The 23,413-nt window shown below is 34.2% G+C and overlaps 1 protein-coding gene across 3 annotated transcripts; it reads right to left on the bottom strand.

The window, feature by feature from the left end:
- Positions 1 to 3,546: 3,546 nt before the first annotated feature.
- Positions 3,547 to 14,482, bottom strand: LOC136208928 (syntaxin-81). 3 transcript variants are annotated; one of them, XM_066000221.1, is made up of 9 exons: positions 14,296 to 14,482; positions 12,357 to 12,617; positions 9,619 to 9,780; positions 9,187 to 9,270; positions 8,932 to 9,036; positions 7,812 to 7,955; positions 6,608 to 6,850; positions 6,147 to 6,278; positions 3,547 to 3,862 (listed from the first exon to the last, which is right to left on the bottom strand). In XM_066000221.1, the coding sequence occupies exons 3-9, from the start codon at positions 9,694 to 9,696 to the stop codon at positions 3,719 to 3,721; spliced, it is 930 nt and encodes a 309-aa protein (XP_065856293.1). In that variant the 5' UTR covers positions 9,697 to 9,780; positions 12,357 to 12,617; positions 14,296 to 14,482; the 3' UTR covers positions 3,547 to 3,718. The 3 variants fall into 3 exon arrangements, with proteins under 3 accessions (XP_065856293.1, XP_065856291.1, XP_065856292.1); XM_066000219.1 differs by having other exon boundaries at positions 12,357 to 12,620; XM_066000220.1 differs by having other exon boundaries at positions 12,357 to 12,620; positions 14,292 to 14,482.
- Between the last annotated feature and the right edge of the window lie 8,931 nt (positions 14,483 to 23,413).

The following is a 23,413-nucleotide window of genomic DNA, read 5'->3' on the forward strand; positions in this document are numbered from 1 at the left end:
TGAGAATCCTATTCACAGAGCAGTCATGTGGATTAAAGTTAGGGACCCATGACCTTGAGGCCAGAACATGGTTAGAGATAATATATGGACCACCATTAATAACAACATTATAGTCTTCTGCCCTAGTGAATTTAATTACATAATAGTCATTCTCTAGGTCAGTGATAGTGACCTTCCCTTTCTTTGCCCACTGTGCCTGGATTCTCTAAGCAAAATAATTAAAACTAATTCTTTTTCCAAGCACCGTAACAATTAAAGCCAACTTCCATTTGGCCCTGAGACCACGCTTTTCTCTCGAAGAGAGCCTAATCACCGGACATAACGGGTCATCCTGTTCTCCATCTTCAATATCCGAATCAGAGAGATCCTCATCTGAATCATTTTCTGAAAAATCTTCACTTGAAATAGGTTCCTCCTCCCTAACTCCCATTACAGTATCTACCCATGGAGTTTTACCAATACCTAGGTCATTAATTTTTTTTGTTAATCTCCTGTCCAGACACCCTAGCCGTCAAAGCCACAATTGATCGGGCACCATCGGCCGCCGTCGGGCCCCCATCGCATACCACCATAGCGGCATAATTCTCCTGGCCCGCCATACCTTCCTCCTGGACATTCGCCCCATCCCCTACCCTTTTTCCCCTCCCATCGGCCTTCCGCTCCGCCTCAGGGATTGCCGCCCTATCAACCCGCACCCCCTCACCACACCCATGGTCTAATCCCTCCCTCCTACCCGGATCCGGACACAGGATCTCTAATTCACTCCCTGAACTGCTGATCCCCTCCCCTTCAACAATCGTCAATATGTATTTTATAATTCAACGTAAATTTAAATTTAAATTTAAATTTATTAGATTTTTAAAATTTATTTGTATATATTTAAAATTTAAATGTTAATTGAACTGTATTAATATTGAGAAAATATAATAATTTTTTAATGATATTTATCTAAATAGAAAAAAAATATTAAATCATATTTTAATTATTTAAGTTATAACATTATTAATTATTTTTCAATAGTTAATAATAGACATAAGTGATATGGTAGTGTAGTGGTGAGTATTAGAGTCTATAGATTAAAGGTCCAAGGTTCACATCCTACCTTTATCAAAACTTATATATATTTTTTTTAGTAGAGGTTTCACCACATTTCATTACTGAGGGAATACAGGATTACTCAATTAAGGGGCCGATTTTACACGTGCGTTCGAGAATTTTTTTTCTGCTAAATCGAACTTGCTTTTTTTGTATATATGCGTGTTATAATTTGAATGGTCAATAACCAATTTTAAATATTACTAATATATCATTTCTCAAAATTAAGCTAGATTTCGTTTAATAGTCCTAACAAATTGGATTTAGGGAGGGCTGAACATGTAAAAAAATTAAAAAAAAATTGATTTCAGATGGACTACCAGGCCAAAAAATTAATAATTTGGATTTAAGTAGGCCTAAGAGGCCAAGAATATTTAAAAAATTGGATTTAGGGAGTAACTTATAGGTCTAAAATATTGAAATTTTAAATTTTGGACAAACCTAACACGTAATGGGATATATTTAACAAAAATAACAAAATTAATTTTTTTTTAATGGGATATATGACCTTTCAAAAAAAAAGGTTAGTGTTTTTAACCATATCATCTACCTTTAAACAATGAAATATTACTACATAGAATCTATATAGACCAATATTAGGGGGCCGAAACTACTCATACCCATGGTGGTTCCGGCGGCCGGAGGAACCCAGCCCTCCGGGCCCACCCCTGTCTCCGCCCCTGGTGAAACCTGATGAAGATGGATGGATCTTTATTCAAATGTTGGTGATTTTGCTTTGTACCCATGGCCATACCAATTTCGTAGAGTCTGCTTCTATGGCGTCTGGCAAGGTTCATCCAACTGAGGTTCAAACTTTTGGCGCACAATAGCATATACACGTATTATGGCGCACAATAGCATATACACGTATTATCAGTCAACATCATTCAATGTTATTATATCTCCAATGTCCCATAACCACCAATACTTTCAAGTCAATGCAGTATCAAAATCCAAAATGTTACAGGAATTTAACTAAAATATGAATTAAGATCTCTGCATTAAAACAAGAAAGCAAATATGCAATTTCGAACTCAAAGAATTGACCCTACATGTCCTATAATTGGAGATATAATACAAAAAATTTATAAAATGTCTTACAAGTTTCCATATCAATCACTAACAAAAATAAAATGGGGAAAGTTCAAATAAAACCCATGTGGTTTCACTAATTTTCAGATAAAGGACTGTGGTTTACTTTTTGTCAAAACGAGGACTGAGGTTTCACACTTTTAATAATGCTATTAAAACTATCTTTAACGACCTGAAAATGAAAATTTTCAAGAATTAAAGTTGTTCAACGTCATATTTTCTATGGAACTACATTTTCGATTTTAGAAAATCATCTTTTTTGGAACTTTCTCTCTCTAAACATTAACTTTCTCTCTCTTCACCAAAAATCATCTAAATAATCTCGAAATAAAAAAGTTGAAGAATTAAAGTTGCTTAGAATATTAGTAGTTCTTAAAATATGTCATTTTTGAAGTTGTTAAGGGTGATTTTAATAGTATCAATCGAAAAAAGTAAACGACAGTCCTTATTTTGCTAAAGTTGAAAACCTCAGTCCTCGTTTTGACAAAAAGTAAACCACAGTCCTTTATCTGAAAATTAGTGAAACCACAGGGGTTTTATTTGAACTTTACCCAAATAAAATTATCAACCACAATTTAACTTTTCACGCACAAAAAGAAAGCAAAAACAATATTTATCACCCATTGTAAAGGAAACAATAACAATAACAATAACCATAATAACCAGTGGCGAATACAGGATTGTTCGGTTGGAGGCCGATTTTACATGTGGTGTATAGAAAAAAAAAATGTTATATTAAACTTGTTCAAAAAAAAAAATTCTTATATATACGTGTTATAATCAGAGTGATCAAGAACTAATTTTTAAGTACTAATGTGAACTTTTTAAAATTAAGCTATATTACGTTTAAAACTCTTTAACATGCAAAAAAAAATTATGTCTAATAGAAAAAATCAGATTTAGAGATGGTCTAACATGCAAAAAAAAAAAAAAAAAATAAAATGAATTCAATGAGGGCCTAACAGACCAAAAAAAAATTTAGAATTTTAAATTTAGAGAGGACCTAACAGACCAAAAAATTGAATTTTTGGATTTAGAGAGGATCTAACCGGGCTTGGACTAATTTTGGGGTGCTTATTCAGCACCCAATCATTATTTCTTAGAAACAGGGAGGCCGGAACCACCACAGCCTCAAATTTCATGGAGACAGAGGTGATCATGGTGGTTCCGGCGGCCGGAGGGGGCCGGCCCCCCTTGTCTCCGCCCCTGATAACAACAATAATAATAATAATAACCTGCGACTTGGATTTTGCATATTGGAAGAGTAGAAATGCAAAGAAAATAAAGAATATTCCCTTTTTTAATAAAAGAATGTCATTAAAGAGAAATAGAATGAACTACTAGAGCAATGAGCAAGTATTTAACAGAAATTGCTTGAAGTTTGTAGCCAAGGATAGTAGAGATTTAGTAAGCAACATAAAGCTAATTACAATTATACCTTATTCTTCATTATGCTTCTCATCCTTCATCTTTGAACAAACCAAAGAGTACAATTTACTGTGAGATAGGAAATGATCAGAACAGAACCTATTTAACTGTACCAATCAAGAAAGAGAACTGAAAAAGTAAGTACAAACAAAAAAAGCAAGAGAAAGGTCCTGCTACTGCTATTCCGCTGTATAGCTTGCGACAACTCTTTGTTACCGAGCTCAACATTCTTTGTAGCTTCAATCGCCTACAGTAACAAAATTCATTGGAAAATAAAGAGCAGTAAGAAGGCAGTATAAAACATCAATCCAATAATATTTGCTAATTCTTACATGCCCAACTGGGTTCATTGTTCTAACCAACTAAACCAGAAAGCAATTATAGATGTCTGTCCTAATCTTAGAGCCAAATTTCGATGTCTGTCCTGAATTTGTAGAGTTCGGCTCCTAGGCCACCAAACTACTTGAACATCAAATTCAACTTCTATTTTGATTAAACTAAAATCATATATGACCTTACCAGTAAATAACCATTCTAAACACAACACTACAAAGCCAAAAGTTAACTTCAAAAATACTAATTTGTTCATACATAGGCCCTGCAAATCTGTAAACACCAAACTGCAAAATCAGGACTAGATTATGTTAGTTTTCCTTATTTCTTTGGCTAAATACTATGAAGCACGGAAACGTTGTGGAAGTAGCGTTTCTACGCTTCCACAAGATGTGGGAAACCGAAACACCCGGAAACCGAAACGAACCGTTTCCGGGCACGTTTCTGTAAATAAAAAAAATATGGTACGCGTTTCCAAAATCTGGGTGAGATTCACTGTCTAAACTCAAGCGGTTCATACTGAAATCGATCTACAGACTTTCTTCTTCTTCTGCTGAGTTTTGCGATTTCTTCTTCTTTCATCTGGTCTGGGTTGTTAGTCTGGTCTGGGTTTTCTTCTTCTTCAAGTGGCGATTGCGATTGCTTCTTCTTCTACTGGTTTTGGAAATCACAATACCAGTTTGATATCAAGTTCTTCATAGTTGGTAATTTGTTCTCTGTTTTTATTTTTCTGTGCCTTCTTGAACAGAGTGATGGAAAGAGGCTTCTGGAATGGGTTGGTTGGACTTGGACCTTTTATATTGTTTATTTAAGTAGTGCTATTTCTTTTTTTTACTGTTTAGCTAGAGACTTTAATTTTACACATTTTGATATTTATACATACATTTGTTTTTATTAATTAATTGGTACTTGATATTAGTAACATGTTTATTTTATTAAATTGGTAGCTTTTTAATTAATTTGTTTTCATTTTACCAATAATTAGTTCATGTATTTATAATTTATGATTATTTTTATATTTTTTATATTTATAAATATGCCCCTATATTTTGATAGTCAACCCTTGGCAGGCACCCTCACAAAGGACTGCCTACTTCTCTACTCGCTTCATATTACTTAATTATGGAGGAATACATAACGAAGTCAACTACCCCTCACTCCTAAAAAATATACGACATTTTTAAGATTTTAAAGTGGTACTCTCAGAAGAGAAAGAGGTAACCATTCACATTTCCCCCACGTTTCCGTTTCCTATGTTTTTTAGAAATCCCGTTTCTGTGCATCATAGGCTAAATATTTTCCTTAAGTGCATCTAAGTTTCCAAATCTAAATTCAGAGTTCTTACAAAAGAGTCTTTTGTTTATGCATTCAGGTTGTTTTTCACTCAAACGACTAGGGTATATCCTAACTAGCATTAAGGCAGCAGGTAGATGAGCAATAGTTTAAGATCCTGGCCGTTCCATCATGATATCATCAGACCAATTCTAGAAGTTATCCTTTCCACAAGGATAACAAGAGGCACATTATGCATACTTTAAAAGTCATCACCTCACTATACCATTAAAATTCAATAACTTGCAAAAGTTGATATTATTGAAAAAGTGTTAGATAACAAGGACATCTGATCAACAGAAGCCATCTCTTATATCCCACCATGTTCCATTTCATTCACCGGACATACTCCATGTATAACAAAGATTCTCAAGGTTTCCAACATAAAAATAACAAAAATGCAATTGATGTATCATATTCAAGAAAACCCTGAGAGATATTGTCCTTGCACTATGAGTTTATCATTGAAGTCCAAGAAATGCAATGCTGAATCAAGACTTTCCCTACACGACTGAAGAGCATCTAGAAACTGATTTTCCCCATTAACATGTTAAGAACATGTGCCATAATGACTTAGCATAATTTAACTAGCATTTCTGGATCCAACAATGTATAGGCTAATCAGAAACTAAAACGATATTACTTTCACTTTGAACCTACTTGTTTTCCCTTTTGGCACAAGGGATACAAATGAAAACGACATTTTGCTTATGATTATTATTGTCATAATACGCTGCAATTAGCACTTCAGCAGGAGCAAATCAGGAAGTTTAGTCTATAGATGAACAGGTTTTATGAGGTTAGTGGCAGTGCAACAGTGATAGCAGTATCCAACTAGAACAATGACAAAAAAAATAATTGCTTACCTGCTCATACAGTTGCTCTATCTGCTGTGTTTGTTGAAGGACATGTGTGGACATTAGGTGATTCAGAGCCGACATTTCGACCATCTTTGTTTCAGTTTGCTGAGCTGCATCTAAGAGACTCGTCAACTCTACCTGCATAATAAATGCAACAGCAAAAGGAAGCTTCAGTTTCACAAGGTCCTCAAAGACCAAATACACACTATGATGGGCCATAGATAATATGATAGAAAGCTTCATAAACATCCTTTAGGGTAGTATTTGCAAAAAAAATATTACGAGAAATCGCCATCTTGAATGAGTTGATTAAAATCAACAAATCGGCAACAAGGTATATCAACATATTATCAAACATCTTCTGATATTGTGTAACATTAAGTGTTCTTTTTTTCTCTCTTGGTTTCTTCAAAAAATCATATTCAACTATAATATCAAAAAAGACTACACGTCATTACACAGATTACCTGAAGTGCACGGGTCTCGTCATCCAACAGTTGCTGCTGAACTCTAAGAGGTTCTGGCTGAATGTCATCAGGATCGTTGGGCTGTATATTGCTTCTTTCAGATGAATCCGTGGAACTTGGATGTGCAGCCCTATTTGGTTTTCTTCTTGGTATCCTTTTATTAATAGCATCTTGGAAGCGTATGGCTCTTAGTTGATCAAACTGTGATGTTACCGAATGGAGTTTCTCACTAAGAATTAAAACCTGCGCACACAAAGCAAAGGAGAACATGATATGACATGAGATTACTGCGTAGAACAACAATCAGACCAGTTGTCTATACTAAGAAACAACCATAGTTGAACCCGGGTACTTTTAGATATCTTTTTAAATCTTAAAATCCTAGACATATTTATGGCAGGCCAGGTCAGGTCCTGATTTCTTAGAAGTACCATATCTGAAATACAATCAGGCAGAGGAAAATGTTCCACCAACCTTTGATACAAGAAAAAGGAACTTTAGCACGTCTAGAACGAACACTTAATTCTCAATTCAGAACATGTGTGCATGTGAATGTACAGCCTAAATGATGCAAAAGAGGAGAAACCTAAATCTGGTCAAATAAGTAAAAGCGCCAACACTTCAGAAATTCACATTTGAACATTATCAATTACAGTCTCATATTTTATTGTGGTCCGTTAAAGCCCTCTCTTTATGATGATGATCATACTTGGTTGGTTGACATCACAATTTGTTTACATCTAAACCTCATCAATAGCACTTTTTTCATGTAATTTCCATCCTCAATTTATCATACCAATTACGATTATCAAAGAACCATTTCACCCGAAAGCTTAAGATAGCTCTTATTATCTTTTACATGTTGAAATTCAATCAATAAATGGGATTGTTAGGAGTTCAACTCTAAAGCTCTGAATCGAGGAGGCTCTGATGTAAAGGAAACATTTAACCCAAAAGCTCAAGGTAATAGGTAAGGTCCAACGATAGCTTTTCTTATGTCTTAGAACCATCAAAAGTCATATTATTATCTTACTATATTTGCTGCATAATAGTATATCTATAGAAAGTAGCAATCAACAATTGTACTCAATAATAACGAAAAAACAGGTGTTGATTTCAAGAAAGAGTAGATGTTAGGTAATATTCCTTGCATTGTATATAGTGAATAAGGTTAATTCAACATATAGCAAAAGCATAGTCTTACCACCCCATGTTTGTGTGCTACAGTATCAGAATTGGAGCTATCAGTCCTCAATCCAAGCCAACCCTTTGTATTTACTTCTTCATCGTTTATGCTATTCTTAAGAAAATCAATCTGTTCTTTACATGCTTTGATAAATTCCATAACCTGCAACAGTTGATATATAAATGCCAAAGGTATCAAATAAAATTAGCAACCAATCAAAATTATAAAAATCACATTTCACTAACAAAAGATGACACTTGCAACAAAAGGGTTGCTAAAATCATTGAAGATAAAGCAATCGTGTGAAACTGTGACTGAATAACCTAAAGTAGAATAAGAAATGGATAATTAACAAGAGGCAATATACCATGTTGTCTCAGAAAAGTGTTCCATGAAGCAACCTTCTATCTTATTCAACGCCAAATTATAAGAATCGTAACAAACATAAGAGGTGGTCCAACAGCACCCAAGATACATTACCATTAGGGCTAAGATTGCAATTTATATTGATATAGTTTGGTTCGAGGAAATACAGTATAGACAAAGATTTTCTTTTAAAAAAAAAAGAACTATTTCTTCCTAAAAAATAATTAAATAAAAAAATATGATTCATACAAGAAATTTTGTAGCACTTTTACAACATTAGATTTGTTCTATTCTTACTTCAATAAAGTTCTGATGAATACAATATCATAGAAAAACTATGAATAGCATTTTTTAGAATAAAATAAATCATCTTACCTTGAACAAAATAAAATAAAAGACATTTTTCTGTCATATTAACAATAAGCCCAGAGAATAGTGAGTTCCTTATGTTTTTCGTTCCTCCTAAATAATTTTTTTTTATGTTAAATCACTGTTGTTATGGCACTGCTGTCATGTAGTATGGAAACCCAAGCAGCTACAGTACACATAAATATAAAAGTCAAGTCCAATCATTACTTCATGGATTTTGGGCACCATTTATACTTTTCAATATACTAGTAGCATAAAGTGGTGCTTAAGTAACAATTATTAGTGACATGATACTATCCCTTAATTATCGAAAGTGCTATATCACATAAAATAATAAATATCATCTATTATTTTTTATGTCCACACATACAATGACCCCAACAAGACATGTTCAACAACTTACTTCGTGCTCAATCCCATCCCTTTCCTGTTCAGTGGTGCGGTGCAGATCCACGTAATCTTTCCGATGTTTCAGCATAAATTGTTCCAAAGTTCTGATGCTTTCAAGCTGATAAACCCGATAAAAGAAAGTCCAAAGTCACCTAGGATGGACATGTTTATTCGAACATAGCAAAAAATGCAAGACAGTAAAATTCAGAATTATTTGCACAAGTTGCTCCTAGCACTTACAATGGTGCTACAGGAACAGAAAGCATACCGTTGTCAATGCAGCCTTAGTAAATGGTAAACGTTGTCTAGGTTTATGAATGATGAAGGATGCCAAAATTGCTGCCAATTTGGACTGCTCAAATCCGCATGACACGGAGAAACAGAAATCAGGAATAACAGTAACAAATTATTGTAGTATTTACGAACATCCGTATACACACACAAATAAGCATTAATACAATAAATTACTAATTCCCGACAAACACACACACACACACAAAAGTAACTGCTTTCCAGAAATGCAACCAAAATGTTAAGACAACCATAATTAATGTATTAGTGAGTATTATGTTCAACAGAATTCAGAGTTCATCTTAGAAAGATATGGTCAAATTCAACTCTGCGATGTTTTATGTTTCATCTTGTGAGATTGACAAAAGTAAATTACAGATAGAAATAAATTCAGAAGGTACAAGATTACCTCATTGTATCCCAAAGAAACAGCAGTATGCCTCACCAAATCTTTAAAATCCTCGGTTCTATCCCTAACTTTTGCCATTGTTTCACCATATACCGCTTAATACAATTACATCTGATAACGTGATTGAATGACCGACTGAGAGAGGGAGAGATCTGGAGTGCCCTGAATTATATATAAAAGAAAATGTAAATGATGGAAAAGAAAACTCACACCATGTCTAAGGCCAAATTTGTCATTTCACATACAGGCTACAGCATTCTAATAAAAATGAAATTGGATTGCAGGTATCCAGAAATCCAGCAAGGAAACTAATTACAAGTAAACAGGAGTGAAAATTTCACGTACAACTGAATCATACTGCAATTCTTATTATGATAAAATATACAAGCCACATAATCAGGTTCATTTCTCTATGAGCTCAAACTTCGATGAACAGTTAAAAAACTACCTACAGCAAAGCTAAAATAAGTGAAGGGAGAAAGACAAATAAACAATTAGTATTTTTCCATGATGTTGGCTACCATCTACATTAAATGGAGGCTCTTCACATCAGATCAGGCCCTTTTCAAAACCGACAAAACCCCGCTGACCAAATATAATTTGTCCATAGAAATATAGCCTAAAGGTAATCACAGCATCACCTCCCACTGTGAAATTGAAGAGAAATTACAGTAACTTTTAGAACAACACAACTATAAACAATGTCAATCCCTACTCAAAACAAAAGTAAAATTAAACAATATAAACATTAGAACTCATAAGCCCAAAAAAAAATATACAAATGAAAATAGAATAAGGAGTTATCTCAAGGACCGAATGTGGAATCGTGTTAATAACTGGAAAGAAAAGTTCTTGTCTCGTGCCAGGAAAGAAGTTCTCATCAAGTCTGTCCTTCAGTCTATCCCGCTGATGAGTATTTTTTTTAATGCCAGTTGACTTCTGCGAGGATATTCATAAGCTTCTCAACAGATTCTGGTGGAGTTCTGCAAGCTCCTCAGCCTCAGCATTCCCTGGAAGGATTGGAGGAATCTTTGTGTTCACAATTTACACTTGTTCAACTTAGCGTTGCTCGCTAAGCAATGTTGGAGGCTAGTGCAAGACTCGGATTCTCTTGTTTCTCAAGTGCCTAAAGCAAGGTACTTCCACTCCTCTAGATTTGTGAGAGCTCACTTGGACACAATCAGTCTTTTATCTGGCGCAGCATTCTTGGTTGCCGGATATTACCAATCCACATCCCACTTCTCCTCTTGATCCTTCTCTCCCTACTGGACGAGTTAGTGACCTCCTTGATACTAACGGAAATTGGATTCCTCATCTCATTGATACGAAAGGGACAAGAGCTTGATCTATTATATTCCTAAATGGATTCGGGGAGGAGCTGATTCTTGGGTTGGGTTCCGGATAGCAAAGGCCCCTACACTGTTAAGAGTGGGTATTTTCTTGCATGAGCTCTTCAAGTTCGAATTTCCCCACTGCTCATCTTCCTTGGAGATCTCTTTGGAGTATTAAGGCTGCCCCTAAGGTTCGCAACTGTATCTGGCGAGCTTTGTCGAACTGTCTCCCAACTCTTACCAGTCTGGCTTCTTATCAGAACTCCTTCCTAATTTCTGTCCAGTGTGCCAGCTATTGGGGATGATGAAACTCACATTTTTGTGTCGGGTATGTTTGCGCAACAGGTGACAGATCTAAGATTTTTAACTAGTGGGGGCAAACTATATATGTAAAATAATAAATTTACAAAAAATAAACAATAACAACATAAATAAACTATTTCAATTATGTATTAAAATAAATTATTTAATTATTTATATATTACAATTTATAAGAAGGAATGTAACAAAATGACAATTAAACAAGAAGGATAAATAACAAAATGAAACTGGAAAGTTTTATGCTATGTATACAAAAGAATCCTTACTAATTTTGGGAATATGACTAACAAAATGAAAGAAATAAAGTACTAATGACACTGACGTCCGACTTTGGAATTAATTTTATATAACACTGACTTTGGAAGTTTATGGAATTTTCATTCTTTGTGTAACAATGAAACTAAAATAATCAATTATTAATTAAAATAAAGATGATAACATAAATTGTCAGCCCTCAGCATTCAAAACCGTTCCACTATAATTATGACCATGAAGTTGATGACAAATACTTGTCAAATTGGTATTGCAAGGAGACAATCAAATTACTTGTCATCTTTATATCACTTACCTTACCTATTTGCCTAATCAAGGGGCCAACATTTCTCACCCACCACATATTCGTGTCTTACATAACATCATCTCCATTTCCTGCCTGTATAAATTCATTCAAAATTCAATACTCTTTCAACCCAAACCTTTATTTGAATCACACTTCCATCCATACTAAGCTTGTCCATCGATGGCAGCAGCAACTCCATTCTCAATGAGGGAGTATGAAGGTAAGATCATGGGCGCAATGTTCAAAGAAAATTAGACAGCAACGGACCAGGCTATATATCATACGGAGATTGCAACCAACAATTTTTCAATCAATCAACAAACAGAAGCAAAGAGTAACAAATTACAATGCCAATTGAATAATTTTCCAATCAACCAACCAACAATTTTCCAATCAATCAACCAACAATTAGAGTTAAATTAAAGAGTAACATATTACCAATCAATCAACAACTTCCCAATCAATCAACCAAAAATTTTCCAATCAATAAACAAAAGTATAATCAAAATCAAAAAGTAACAAATTACCTGAGGGATTTCTCTAGCTCAGTAGCTCTCCTCCTGAGATTTGAGAAATCGCAGATTTGGAGTTGGAGATTGCAGCTTCTGTAGTTTGAGGAGGAGGGGAGGCAAAAAATCAAAATAAATCTTGAAGTTGGAGATCACAGCAAAGAGTAACAAATTTCTGTTTCCTGATGTCGAAATAAATCTTATCGCAACAAAGAGAATTTATCATCTCCTAACTTTGTGAAACCAGATCTGTCCGAGAGCCTCTGCCACAGGGACCTCCTACTACATAAAATCCAGATAAAGCACAACTTAGTTTTATTTGCTAGGATAAAATCCAGAGAAAGCATAACTTAGGATCATTTGTTAATTAGTCTGTACTTTTTTTTGTTCTTTCAATTGAAACGTCTTTAATCTAAATTGAAATGGGATCATTTCATTTAGTTCTTTAAAAAAATTAAAATGACAGATCTCATCTTCAACCTCTGTTTTATGTCCTTTGACGACTAATAATGAAAAAGCTTCATTTACCGGAATCAATGGAGCAAAGTATAAAAAGAAAAAGAAAAACATAACCAAGACAGTTGCATGTCTTCAAAAGCTCCGGAGAGGTTAAACAGCTCTAAAGAAGTTAACATATTGTAATATGAGAAATTATGTCTTCATTGTCATGATATCTAATGATTGCAGTGGTGAAAGTAGTACTCAATACCACTACCATTGATCATATCCAGTCATATGATGATCTTGAAATTTCAAACTTGATAAAGATACAAGTACAAACACATTTTACCTTCATTCACGATGCCATGCATAAGACAGGATATTGCAATCTACTCTCAAGTGGAGAAGAAAACAGGCACAATAATAACCAATGGCGGAGCCAGGACCTAAAGTACAGGGGGCTCTATCGTGTGTAGAAAAAAAAAAAAAATTGGATAACAATTCAAGGCTTTGATTATTCTTTTCACACAAAGTCTTTTCTCACACTACAACAAAAACTGCCTGCAGATTTTTCCCATGCAAGTGCGGTATTAAAAGCCGCACAATTAGGTACTTAACAATTACTCTATGGTTTCTTTAAGAACATCTCATTCCATTGTACAAAATCTATGTTCAAACTTAAGGTAAACTCAGTTTGAACACAGATTTTTACAAGTACGTATGTTCACACATTCTTGTGACTAAAGAGTATGGAAACTTAACATCAATAAATTAAGAGTAATAAAATCTAAACTTAACATCATGGTTTATCTGGTTCAATAACGCAAGGGATGATTAAGCTTAGTTACTTTCTCTTACAGAATAATTTGGAAAGACTGGGAAACATTATTTCTAAGAAAAATTAGCTAGGAAACCGTAATGGAAACAGAAAAGAAACGGAAACGCAGAAACTCTAAGGAAGAAGAGTTTCCGTGCGACATAGGTCTATACTAGTTTAACAACTGAATTGGAAACATAGATTCTACCTAGCAAATAACAGATATAAATTGAAACAACTACAAAGCAAAAAATTTGAATTATGTGCATGTAACAGACTATCAGAAACATGGAATGAGGGCTACAGAGTCAGACACTTGAAAGCATGAGTACAATTTAGGATAGGAATATGAAAGCTTTTATTTGATGTAAGAGATAATTTTACAAAACAAGGGCTGATGAAAAAGAATAAATTGATAATAAAACTTTAATCACCAAAACAAAAGAAGAAAAAATGAAAATGAACAAAATCTTGTCTAGACCGAGTTCCTGAAATGGCCAAGAGAGCAATTTAACATCAAGGATGGAGGAACCACATTATTTGAGTTACAGAAAAATCAATTCAATAACTAATTTATCTCTAATAATTGACAAAACAAAATTAAACAACAAAATAAGCAATTAACTAATAGCAACCCCTAATTTAACTAAAACAAATATACACAAGAAAACTCCTAAATCAAAAAATCAACTAACCTACCTCTCTCCAGTCGACGGTCGTCTGTTCCTCGTCTCTGATCGACGGTTCTGCGCCTCTGATGCCTCTCTCCGGTCGACGTGGTTGTGGTTGTGGTTGTGGTTGTGGTTGGGGTTGGGGTTGGGGTTGGGATTGGTCTTGCTTCTCCCTGGCCTCCTCTGCTATCTGCCTCTCTCTGTCTCGTTTTTCTAAGAAATATAAAATCTGAATCAGATTGTTTAATCTGATATTTTTATTATTTTTGACATAAAACCCAATTTAGTCCTCAAACTGTACATCCAAACTCAATTAAATCCTCATACTTCCAAAACAATCAAATCAAACCTTATCATACTTTTAAATCACCAATCAACCCCTCTCAATATTAGTTTAAGGGTTCACGGGACCCAAATATATAAATAAAAAAGGAATGACACTCATTTAGCTCTTTAAACTAAACTTTCAAAGTCAATTAGGACTTTAAGCTATCAAAATCACAATATTAATTGTGAAAGCAAGGTATTTGACAAAAGGAGTTGATTGGTGATTTAAAATTATAATAAGGATTGATTAGCTATTTTAGAAGAATGTGTATCTATTGATTTTGAACATATAGTATAGTTTGAGGGTTAAATTGATTTTTATGTCATTAATTTTTTAAGAGGCATGGAGAACCTCATCCTCTTCCTTGCCCTAGCTACCATGGTTGGAGTGGCTCAAGCCATGGCAACTTCAAGGCTAAAGGCAATCGAACCAATTCTTTTAGAGATTTTTTGACGGAGGTCGACCAATTCTTTATAACCTTCCCTGGCTTCGTCCTTATCGATGAGAACAATAATACATTCTCGTGCACCATTTTGTTAAAAAAAATGATATTATCAGCTCTAACATAAACGCATACCACAATTTTGTCATAAATTGGTTATGGACATTATCAATAATGTTCTCCTGAAAGTGTCCTCTAGGAACTCTCACTTCTCTTCGGAGATTCGTGTTTTCTTCTGATGAGGTTTCAACAGTTGGATCTACTACAGATACATTATTGTTAGGAAACACGATATCATATTCAGTTTTACCTTCAATAGCTCTTAATGAACTAGGTTCAGTAGTCTGATTGCCTTTAGTAAGTACTGAGGTTTGCTTTTCTTCTTCTTTAGAGTCTTTGCTGACTTTTTCTGCAGGGTTAGTCTCATCGAATTCACTATAAACATATTCTTCTAAAGTATATGTTCTTTTATTGAAAGCTCTATGTTGTGTGTTACATAGCCAAGGAAAATAGCTTCATCAACTTCTAAATCAAATTTGGCAAGACTGTCTTTCGTATTTAAGATAAAACATTTACAACTAAAAGCTTGAAATAACCAATTTTAGGCTTACGCCCTTTCCAGAGTTCATGGGGAGTCTTTTTTAGAATGGGTCTAATAAGAGTCCTATTCAATACATAGCATGTTGTATTGACAGCTTCTTCCTAGAAGTACTTTGGTAAGTTATTTTCATTCAGCATTGTCCTAGCCATTTCAACCAATGTTTTGTTCTTCCTCTCAACTACCCCATTTTGTTGAGGTGTTCGAGGAGTGGAAAAGGTATGGTCAATGCCTCTAGTTTCACAGAATTCTTCAAAAGGTTGATTTCATAATTCTCCACCATTATTGCTTCTGATATAAGCAATTTTTAGGTCATTTATATTCGCAATTCTCTTATAGGGTGCTCAGACATTCTTAAATTATTCATCCTTACTATTGAGCATGATGGTCCAAGTGAAACAAGAATAGTCATTTATTACAACCAGCATGTATCAGTTTCCACCCATGCTTAGAAGCTGGACAGAGCCAAAGAGATCTATATGTTTTTAAAGGACGTTTTGTTAAAATAACATTTTTACTTGTTTTCCAAATTGACAGGCTTTGCAGAAATGATCTTTTTCAAACTTGAGTGTTGGCAATCCTTCAACAAGTTGATTTTTAGCTAGTTTGGATAAAAGATCCATGCTTACATGACCAAGTCTTTTATGCCATAGCCATGAATTTTGTTCCTTTAAGACTAAGCAAATTTCCTTCGAAATTTTATCCCCTGGATTTAGCACGAAAAAGTTTTCTACCCTAGGAGCAGTAAGAATAGTTTGATTTGTCTTACTGTCGCTAATTATGCATCCAGAAGATTCGAAGATAACCTTTCTACCTCTATCACAGAGCTGAACTGCACTCAGAAGGTTGTACTTCAGTCCTTTGACAAGTGAGACATTGTCAATTGCATGATTGGTTCCAATAGATGCACATCCAACTATTTTTCCCTTCTGGTTGTCTCCAAAACTTACATTTCCACATCGTTTATGCTCAAGTGTGATAAATTAAGTTTCATCACTAGCCATGTGCCTCGAGCATGCACTGTCAATATACCACATTTTTTATTATTGTGTGCAACTTAGGCCAACATGCAAAGCATTTAAGTTTCCTTAGGTACCTAAATATTTTTGGGTCCTTCAGGGTTAGTTTTGACAGGTCTATGATCATAGTTATCATAATAGCCATTTTTATGTCAGCACATTTTAATAATGTGGCCTATCTTTCCACATAAGTTCCAAGCAACCTCTAACTTTGGTTTCCATCATTTGCTATTGGAAGTTTTCCTTCCATAGTACTGATGGTGGCTATTTTGCTTCTGAATCACTTTGTGATTTTGAAGCGATGTGATGTCCTTTCTGAGGGATTTAGTTTCCTCAGTAAGTTTATTGACGTGCTTCATCCGAACTTTGACATTCTCATCTAGATGAAAAAAGTCTTCCAAAAGATAAATTATATCAAAAAGCTTGGCATTCTCAATCTCATCACATATTCTCATCTTTTTATTATATTTCTTAATTAAAGAATAAAGGTTAAAAAGAGTTATCATCATTTTTTTCTTTATTGATAGAAGAAAGACTTACCTCAACATTCTGGCCAGACTCCTTGTCTTCGGAGGTATTGGATGGCTCGACATTCTTAGAGGCTCTGAGCACATCAGTCTCTATGGCCATGAAGTAGATGTTTGCAACGTCAGAAGCTTCATCATCATCAGAGGAGGATTCTTCACTATCACTCCAAATGGCCATCATGTCTTTCTTACCATGCTTCTTCTCTTTCTTCATATCAAGGTAGTTTGACTTGATGTGCCCTGGTTGATGACATTCAAAGCAAATGATATTTTTGTTGGGTTCCTTCTTCTATTTATCATTGTATTCCTTCCTCGGTTTGTCATGCTTTTTGAATGTCTTCTTGTTGTGTCTATCACTTTTCTTGAACATTATCTTTATTTTTCTGGTAAACATTGTGATCTCTTCATCATTTATTGAACTTTCATCTGTTGAGTGTTCAACACAATGAACTTTTGCTTCTTGTCCTATGACTTTTCTTTAACTTCAAAGTTTTTCATAGAGATCTTATGAGTTCATTATACTTGTATGTCGTCAGATCTTGTGCTTCTTCAATAGCTGTTTTTTTTTGTGCTTACCAGCTTTTGGGAAGGCTTTTGAGAATTTTCTTAACTTGTTCCTCTTTTGATAATATTTTTCCCATATGTTTGAGCTCATTTATGATGTTAGTGAACATGGCATTCATGTCAGAGATGCCTTCACTTTCTTCGAAGAGCTCATACAGCCTCATATTCTGATTGATTTTTTATTCCTTCACTTTGTTGGTTCCTTCATAGGTGACTTCAAGTTTATTCCAAATCTCCTGAGCTGACTCATAAACTAAAATCTTATTGTATTATGTAGCATCAAGAGCACACTGAAGCATATTGATAGCCGAAGCATTAGTCTAGAGTTTCTTTAAATCATCATCTTTCTATTTATCTTCTGATTTAATGACGATTTGTCCTTCTGCTATTTCAGCAGGAATGTGTGGGTCGTTTACTATTGCTAGCCAAGCACTCATGCTCTTCCTTGAATCAAAAATTTCATTTCTAGGAAGCTGTTTAGTGCTATTGACAACCATTAGATGGATCTTTGACTCAAGATTGTTAGATCTTTAGTAAATAGAGCACTAGCTTTGATACCACTTGTTGGTCCCTAATAAAGTAGAATAGTTCTAAAGGGGGTGAATATAACTATTGGGTAATTTTAGGCGTCCATTGTGAGCATATCCCACATTCAGTTAGATAATTCAGAAAATCATCTGAAAGATATTCACCACCTCGATCAGATCGAAGTATCTTAATTTTCTTTCCTGTTTGATTTCTACTTCATTCTTGAAGCATTTGAATTTCTCAAAAGCTTCTGACTTGTGCTTCATCAAGTAAACATAACCATATCTGGTATGGTCATCTATGAAGCTAATGAAGTATCTGAATCCTCCTCTTGCTTGGACTGACATAGGACCACATACATCTGAATGTATTGATCCTAGAGTGTCTGATACACGCTCACCTTTATTGCTAAAGGGTGTCTTTGTCATTTTTCCTTTTAAACAAGCTTCGCATGTTTCCAATGATTCACAATCAATTGCATCTATAAGCCCATCTTGATGTAGCTTAAGCATGCGTCTTTTGTTTATATGGCCTAAACGACAATGCCACAAGTAAGTCGAATTATCTAGAATATGTCTTTTGGTATCAATTGCGAATACAAAAATTTTATCATCTAACACATAAATCTCATTTAATGATATTCCTGAAAAGTAGAAAATCTCATTTCTATAAAACTCACAATACTTGTTCTTTATTGAAATATGAAAGCCGTCATCAACAAGACAGCTAATAGAAATAATGTTTCTGGACATCTCTGGAACATACAAACAGTTCCTTAATTCTATTACAAGCCCAGAGGGCAAACTCAAAGCATAATCCCCAATTGCGAGCGTGGCAACTCTTGCTCCATTTCCTACTCGCAAGTTTATGCTTCCCTTCTTCAATTCCTTAGTCCGTCTTAGTTCCTGCATATTCGTGCAAATATGAGATCCACATCCGGTATCTAATACCCAAGATTCAGACAATGAAATTGTATTTATTTCAATATAGAACATACCAGATGTTGAAGCATCGTCTCTTCCCTTCTTGAGGGAGGCTAGGTACTCCTTGTAGTTCCTTCTCCAATGCCCGTATTTACCACAGAAGTGGCACTCTCATTTGGGCTTCTTCACTTGCTTCCCCTTTGCTTTAGTGGGCATGGCCCTCTTGCCCTTCTTGGGATATTTAGGATTGGGAAAGTTCCCTTTCCTCTTTTTTCTTCCCTCAATGACAAGAGCTGGTATTGCTTTGTCTTTCTTCATATTGGGCTCAACTGTCTTGAGCATGTTTGCAAGCTCTTCAAGAGAGGTTTGCAAGTCATTCATCTAGTAGTTCATAATGAACTGTGAATAACTCTTTGGGAGGGATTGAAGAAGTAATTCCACACTTAGTTCATGGTCCATCGCGAATCCAATACTAGAAAGCTTGGTAATAAAGCCTATCATCTTGACACAATGTGTCATCACAGATGTGCCCTCTTGCATCCTGCATCGATATAACAGCTTCGATATCTCGTAGCGTTCGCACCGAGTTTGTTTCCCAAACAACTCTTTCAGGTTCATGACAATGGAATAGGCATCCATCTCCTCATTTGCAATTCCGATGTCATCGATGCAAGTATGATGCATCCTGCGTGATCATCATCAGCCTTATGTTTCTGGTAAGCATCGATCTCTTCGATGGGAGCATCATTAGCCGGGGTAGGGGGTATCGATGTATCAAGTACATACCCTATCTTATCGAACTTCAAAACAAGTTTGAGGTTGCGATACTAGTCGGTGAAGTTTGAATTGTTCAACTTGTTATCGGTAAGTATATTTTGCAGATTGGTTTTAGTCATGATTTTACGAGTGTTTTAATTTAACCTGAGAGTAAGAAAGAGTAAACGTATGTTATTCATTTGCTTTAAAGTATATTGATCTAAAATTTATAGGTCTTTTAATTTTATTTTAAATTGCTCCCACTATTTTGCCAAATTAATAACCCTCCATATTAATTCGAAGAATTTCACAAATCCTTTAGTGAGCTAGGATCCTAACTCCTGAAATTTCACCTTGAGTTTACTCAACATGCTAGTCTCATTTGTTAGGTAGATTCGTATAATCAATCACATCAACAATGTGATTCCTAGGCTATTGGGTTACTAACCATATTAGTAACTAATATGTATTCATATTAATCCCAACCATATTGCCCATTAGTTTATGACAACATGAGTTTACCCATCCAATTATCATAATCTAATTTAAGTATTACCCCATATTCATGAAAACGATTTTCGATAATTCAGGTGTTACCATAAGACCTCGAGCTTGAGTTTACTCAACAACCCAAAGGCCCCCAGTACTGTCGGCTGAATTATAATATTGGGGAGGGGCAACCGATTTTAATAACTTGCTTATTTACTTAACTTTTAATTAGCGATGGATTTTTATTTTAAGTCTCATAATCTAACCTAGTCTTGATTTGCTTTAGCATACATCAGACACATACAATTTACATTGGCGTTATGGACATACTATCTAAATTATTCCGTTGAGCCAGAAACGGAATAAAAGGTCAAACCTAGGGAAATACTAACTATTACATATTTCTCTTTAGGTCCTATGTCTTCTCCATGGCGCCTCGAAATTACATCAATATTAATTTCTATACTACTAAAGAAAACTTCAATTAATTTGAAGGGAATTAGATGAGAGGAGAAATTACAATAGATAGTAGATAGACAGGACACGCAGGTCCTATTTTCAAAATACCAAAAGACTAAATAGAGGGTCCAAATATGTCCATAACTCCAACCATGCATAGACTCAATTAAATAAATTTAATTTGTTGATTACATAAATTATTTATGTAATATTTAGGTTAATAACATTAACTTGTCAAATTAACTTTCATCCAATTTTAATTCTATCAGTTTTGTATCTTTTATATCTAATCTAATCAAACTGTAACAATTACATATTAGATTAATATAACTATACAAATTCTTTTAATATGCATATCCCAATTGATTTTATTTTAATTCATTTAACATCTTTGATTTACAAATATCAAATAATAAGTAAAACAAATTTTAAATAAATTCTTTTATTTGATAATCAAAACAGAAAACTATTTATTTCTGAAACGTATATATATATATATATATATATATATATATATATATATATATATATATATATATAACTATTTTATTTAAAAAAACGATTTTTAAAACATCTAAATACACACAACCTATGCCGGGCCCGTAAAGGCCCGACCTAAATTGATGCTGCCGTCTGGCAGCAGCATTGCGGCTGGGCCGCCACTGCCTTACGGTAGCGACACCCAGTCGCTACTGGTTGCTGCCGCGAGGCAGCAACCGTGAACAGCAGTTCGGGTTGCTGCCTCATGGCGCAACCCGGACTGCTGTTCTATTTTTTTAAATATAAATATATATATTTGTTTTAAAACGATTTTCAGAACATAAGAAAAGCTTTTAAAGATTTTCTGTTTTATCCTTTAGAATTAACAAAACTATCTTTTATTAATCTAACCATAAAACAAATAGATTTTGTTACAATGATTATCAACCAAAATAGTTAGGGACTTATGCATAATCAATTTTAATTAACAATTAATTAAAACTTATTTATCTTTAGATTAATTAACCTAACAATAAATATATATATTCAATTTGATTGAAAAACCTTTTAATTTTCATATATGAAATAACGGATTTAACGCAGGCTCTGATACCACTGAAGGAAAATAGGAAAACGTTTGGCAGCGGAAATATAAAAAATTTAACCTATTTCCTTTAAACCAAAATCCGTTAATCGTTATTTCATATAAAGAGGGATAGAAGGAAATACCTTTTGAAGTACTATCTACTGTTGCAAGCGAAATGCCCTCAACTCTAGATCCGAGTTCACGAGCACAAAACAAAACACAAATCAAACGATATTAGAATTCAACCAAATAATAGCAATCAAGATAGATTGCCTCTAATTAATCAATACAAGATCAAGGAATAAGAGAAAGAGATGAAATCAATTGATTCGGAAGCAAGCGGTGAGAATTGATCCACTACGATAGGGGGGTTCGAATTCTCTCTCTTCTTTTCTTAGGTTGGCTGAAATCCTCAAATAAGGGGGGTATAAATAACCTCTTGTATCTAAACCCTAGTTAGATAGAATTAGGTTACTGAATAAGAGTTATATTCGGAATAATACTCTTGTTATTATTATCTATAACTATATCTAAATATAAAGATAATATTAACTTATTTAATATGATAATAATTAGAAGCAATTTAATCTCAATAAACCTTCTAATTTAATTATCCTATAATTAATTTTAATCTACAATTATAATCTAATTACAATTGTTAAAATAAAATTAATTCCCACATGTGTCTAGACACATGAAATTTCGCCCCCCTCATCTATTGGGCCTTAGCGGACTTAGTTGGGCTTCCATCAATTAATTAACATTCATTCTTCTTTTGGGTTCCAAGTCTTATGTGTGACTCATTAGGTTCTTATTGCTTCTAGCAGTATACAACCATTAAATTAATTTCTCAAAATTACATTCAATCTTTGTATAACGGGATGAGTACGCGAACTGTGATTGGCAGATCCGAAACATTCCCCCAGATCTATAAGAAGACAACTTGATTTCGTCGTTGACCTTTCCGTATTAGTTACAGTATAATTCGATCCTTTATCAACTACATCCTTGAACAGAATCTTATGACTATGGTGTCACGTCCGTGTCTAAATTTCTCGAATTTATATCTTGATATTAGTATATATTCTAATTATTGGGCTTGTGATATTAATTTGGTGCTATAGGAAAAGTTTGGAGTTAATTCGATGGTTTTAGGTGTAAATTGAAAGTTTAGAATAATTTTTAAAAGATTATAGAAAGATGGAGGATCAAATGTGATATTTATCAAAAATTCTCAAATCTTCCGGGAGATATCGGATCACTCCATCATCATCTTATATATTCTTTTCCTTTCTTTTTTCTATTCATTTTTTTTCAAATTCATCAATTTTCTCTGAACCGTTTCTCCACCGTTTCTTTGATTTACGGAGATTCGACCGTCCGAATCACTCGAAATTGGAACCATAGCATCCTTATATATAGATCTAAGTCCTAACCAAAAAGTTTT

Source organism: Euphorbia lathyris, chromosome 10, assembly GCF_963576675.1.
Source record: "Euphorbia lathyris chromosome 10, ddEupLath1.1, whole genome shotgun sequence".
Classification (NCBI taxonomy): domain Eukaryota; kingdom Viridiplantae; phylum Streptophyta; class Magnoliopsida; order Malpighiales; family Euphorbiaceae; genus Euphorbia; species Euphorbia lathyris.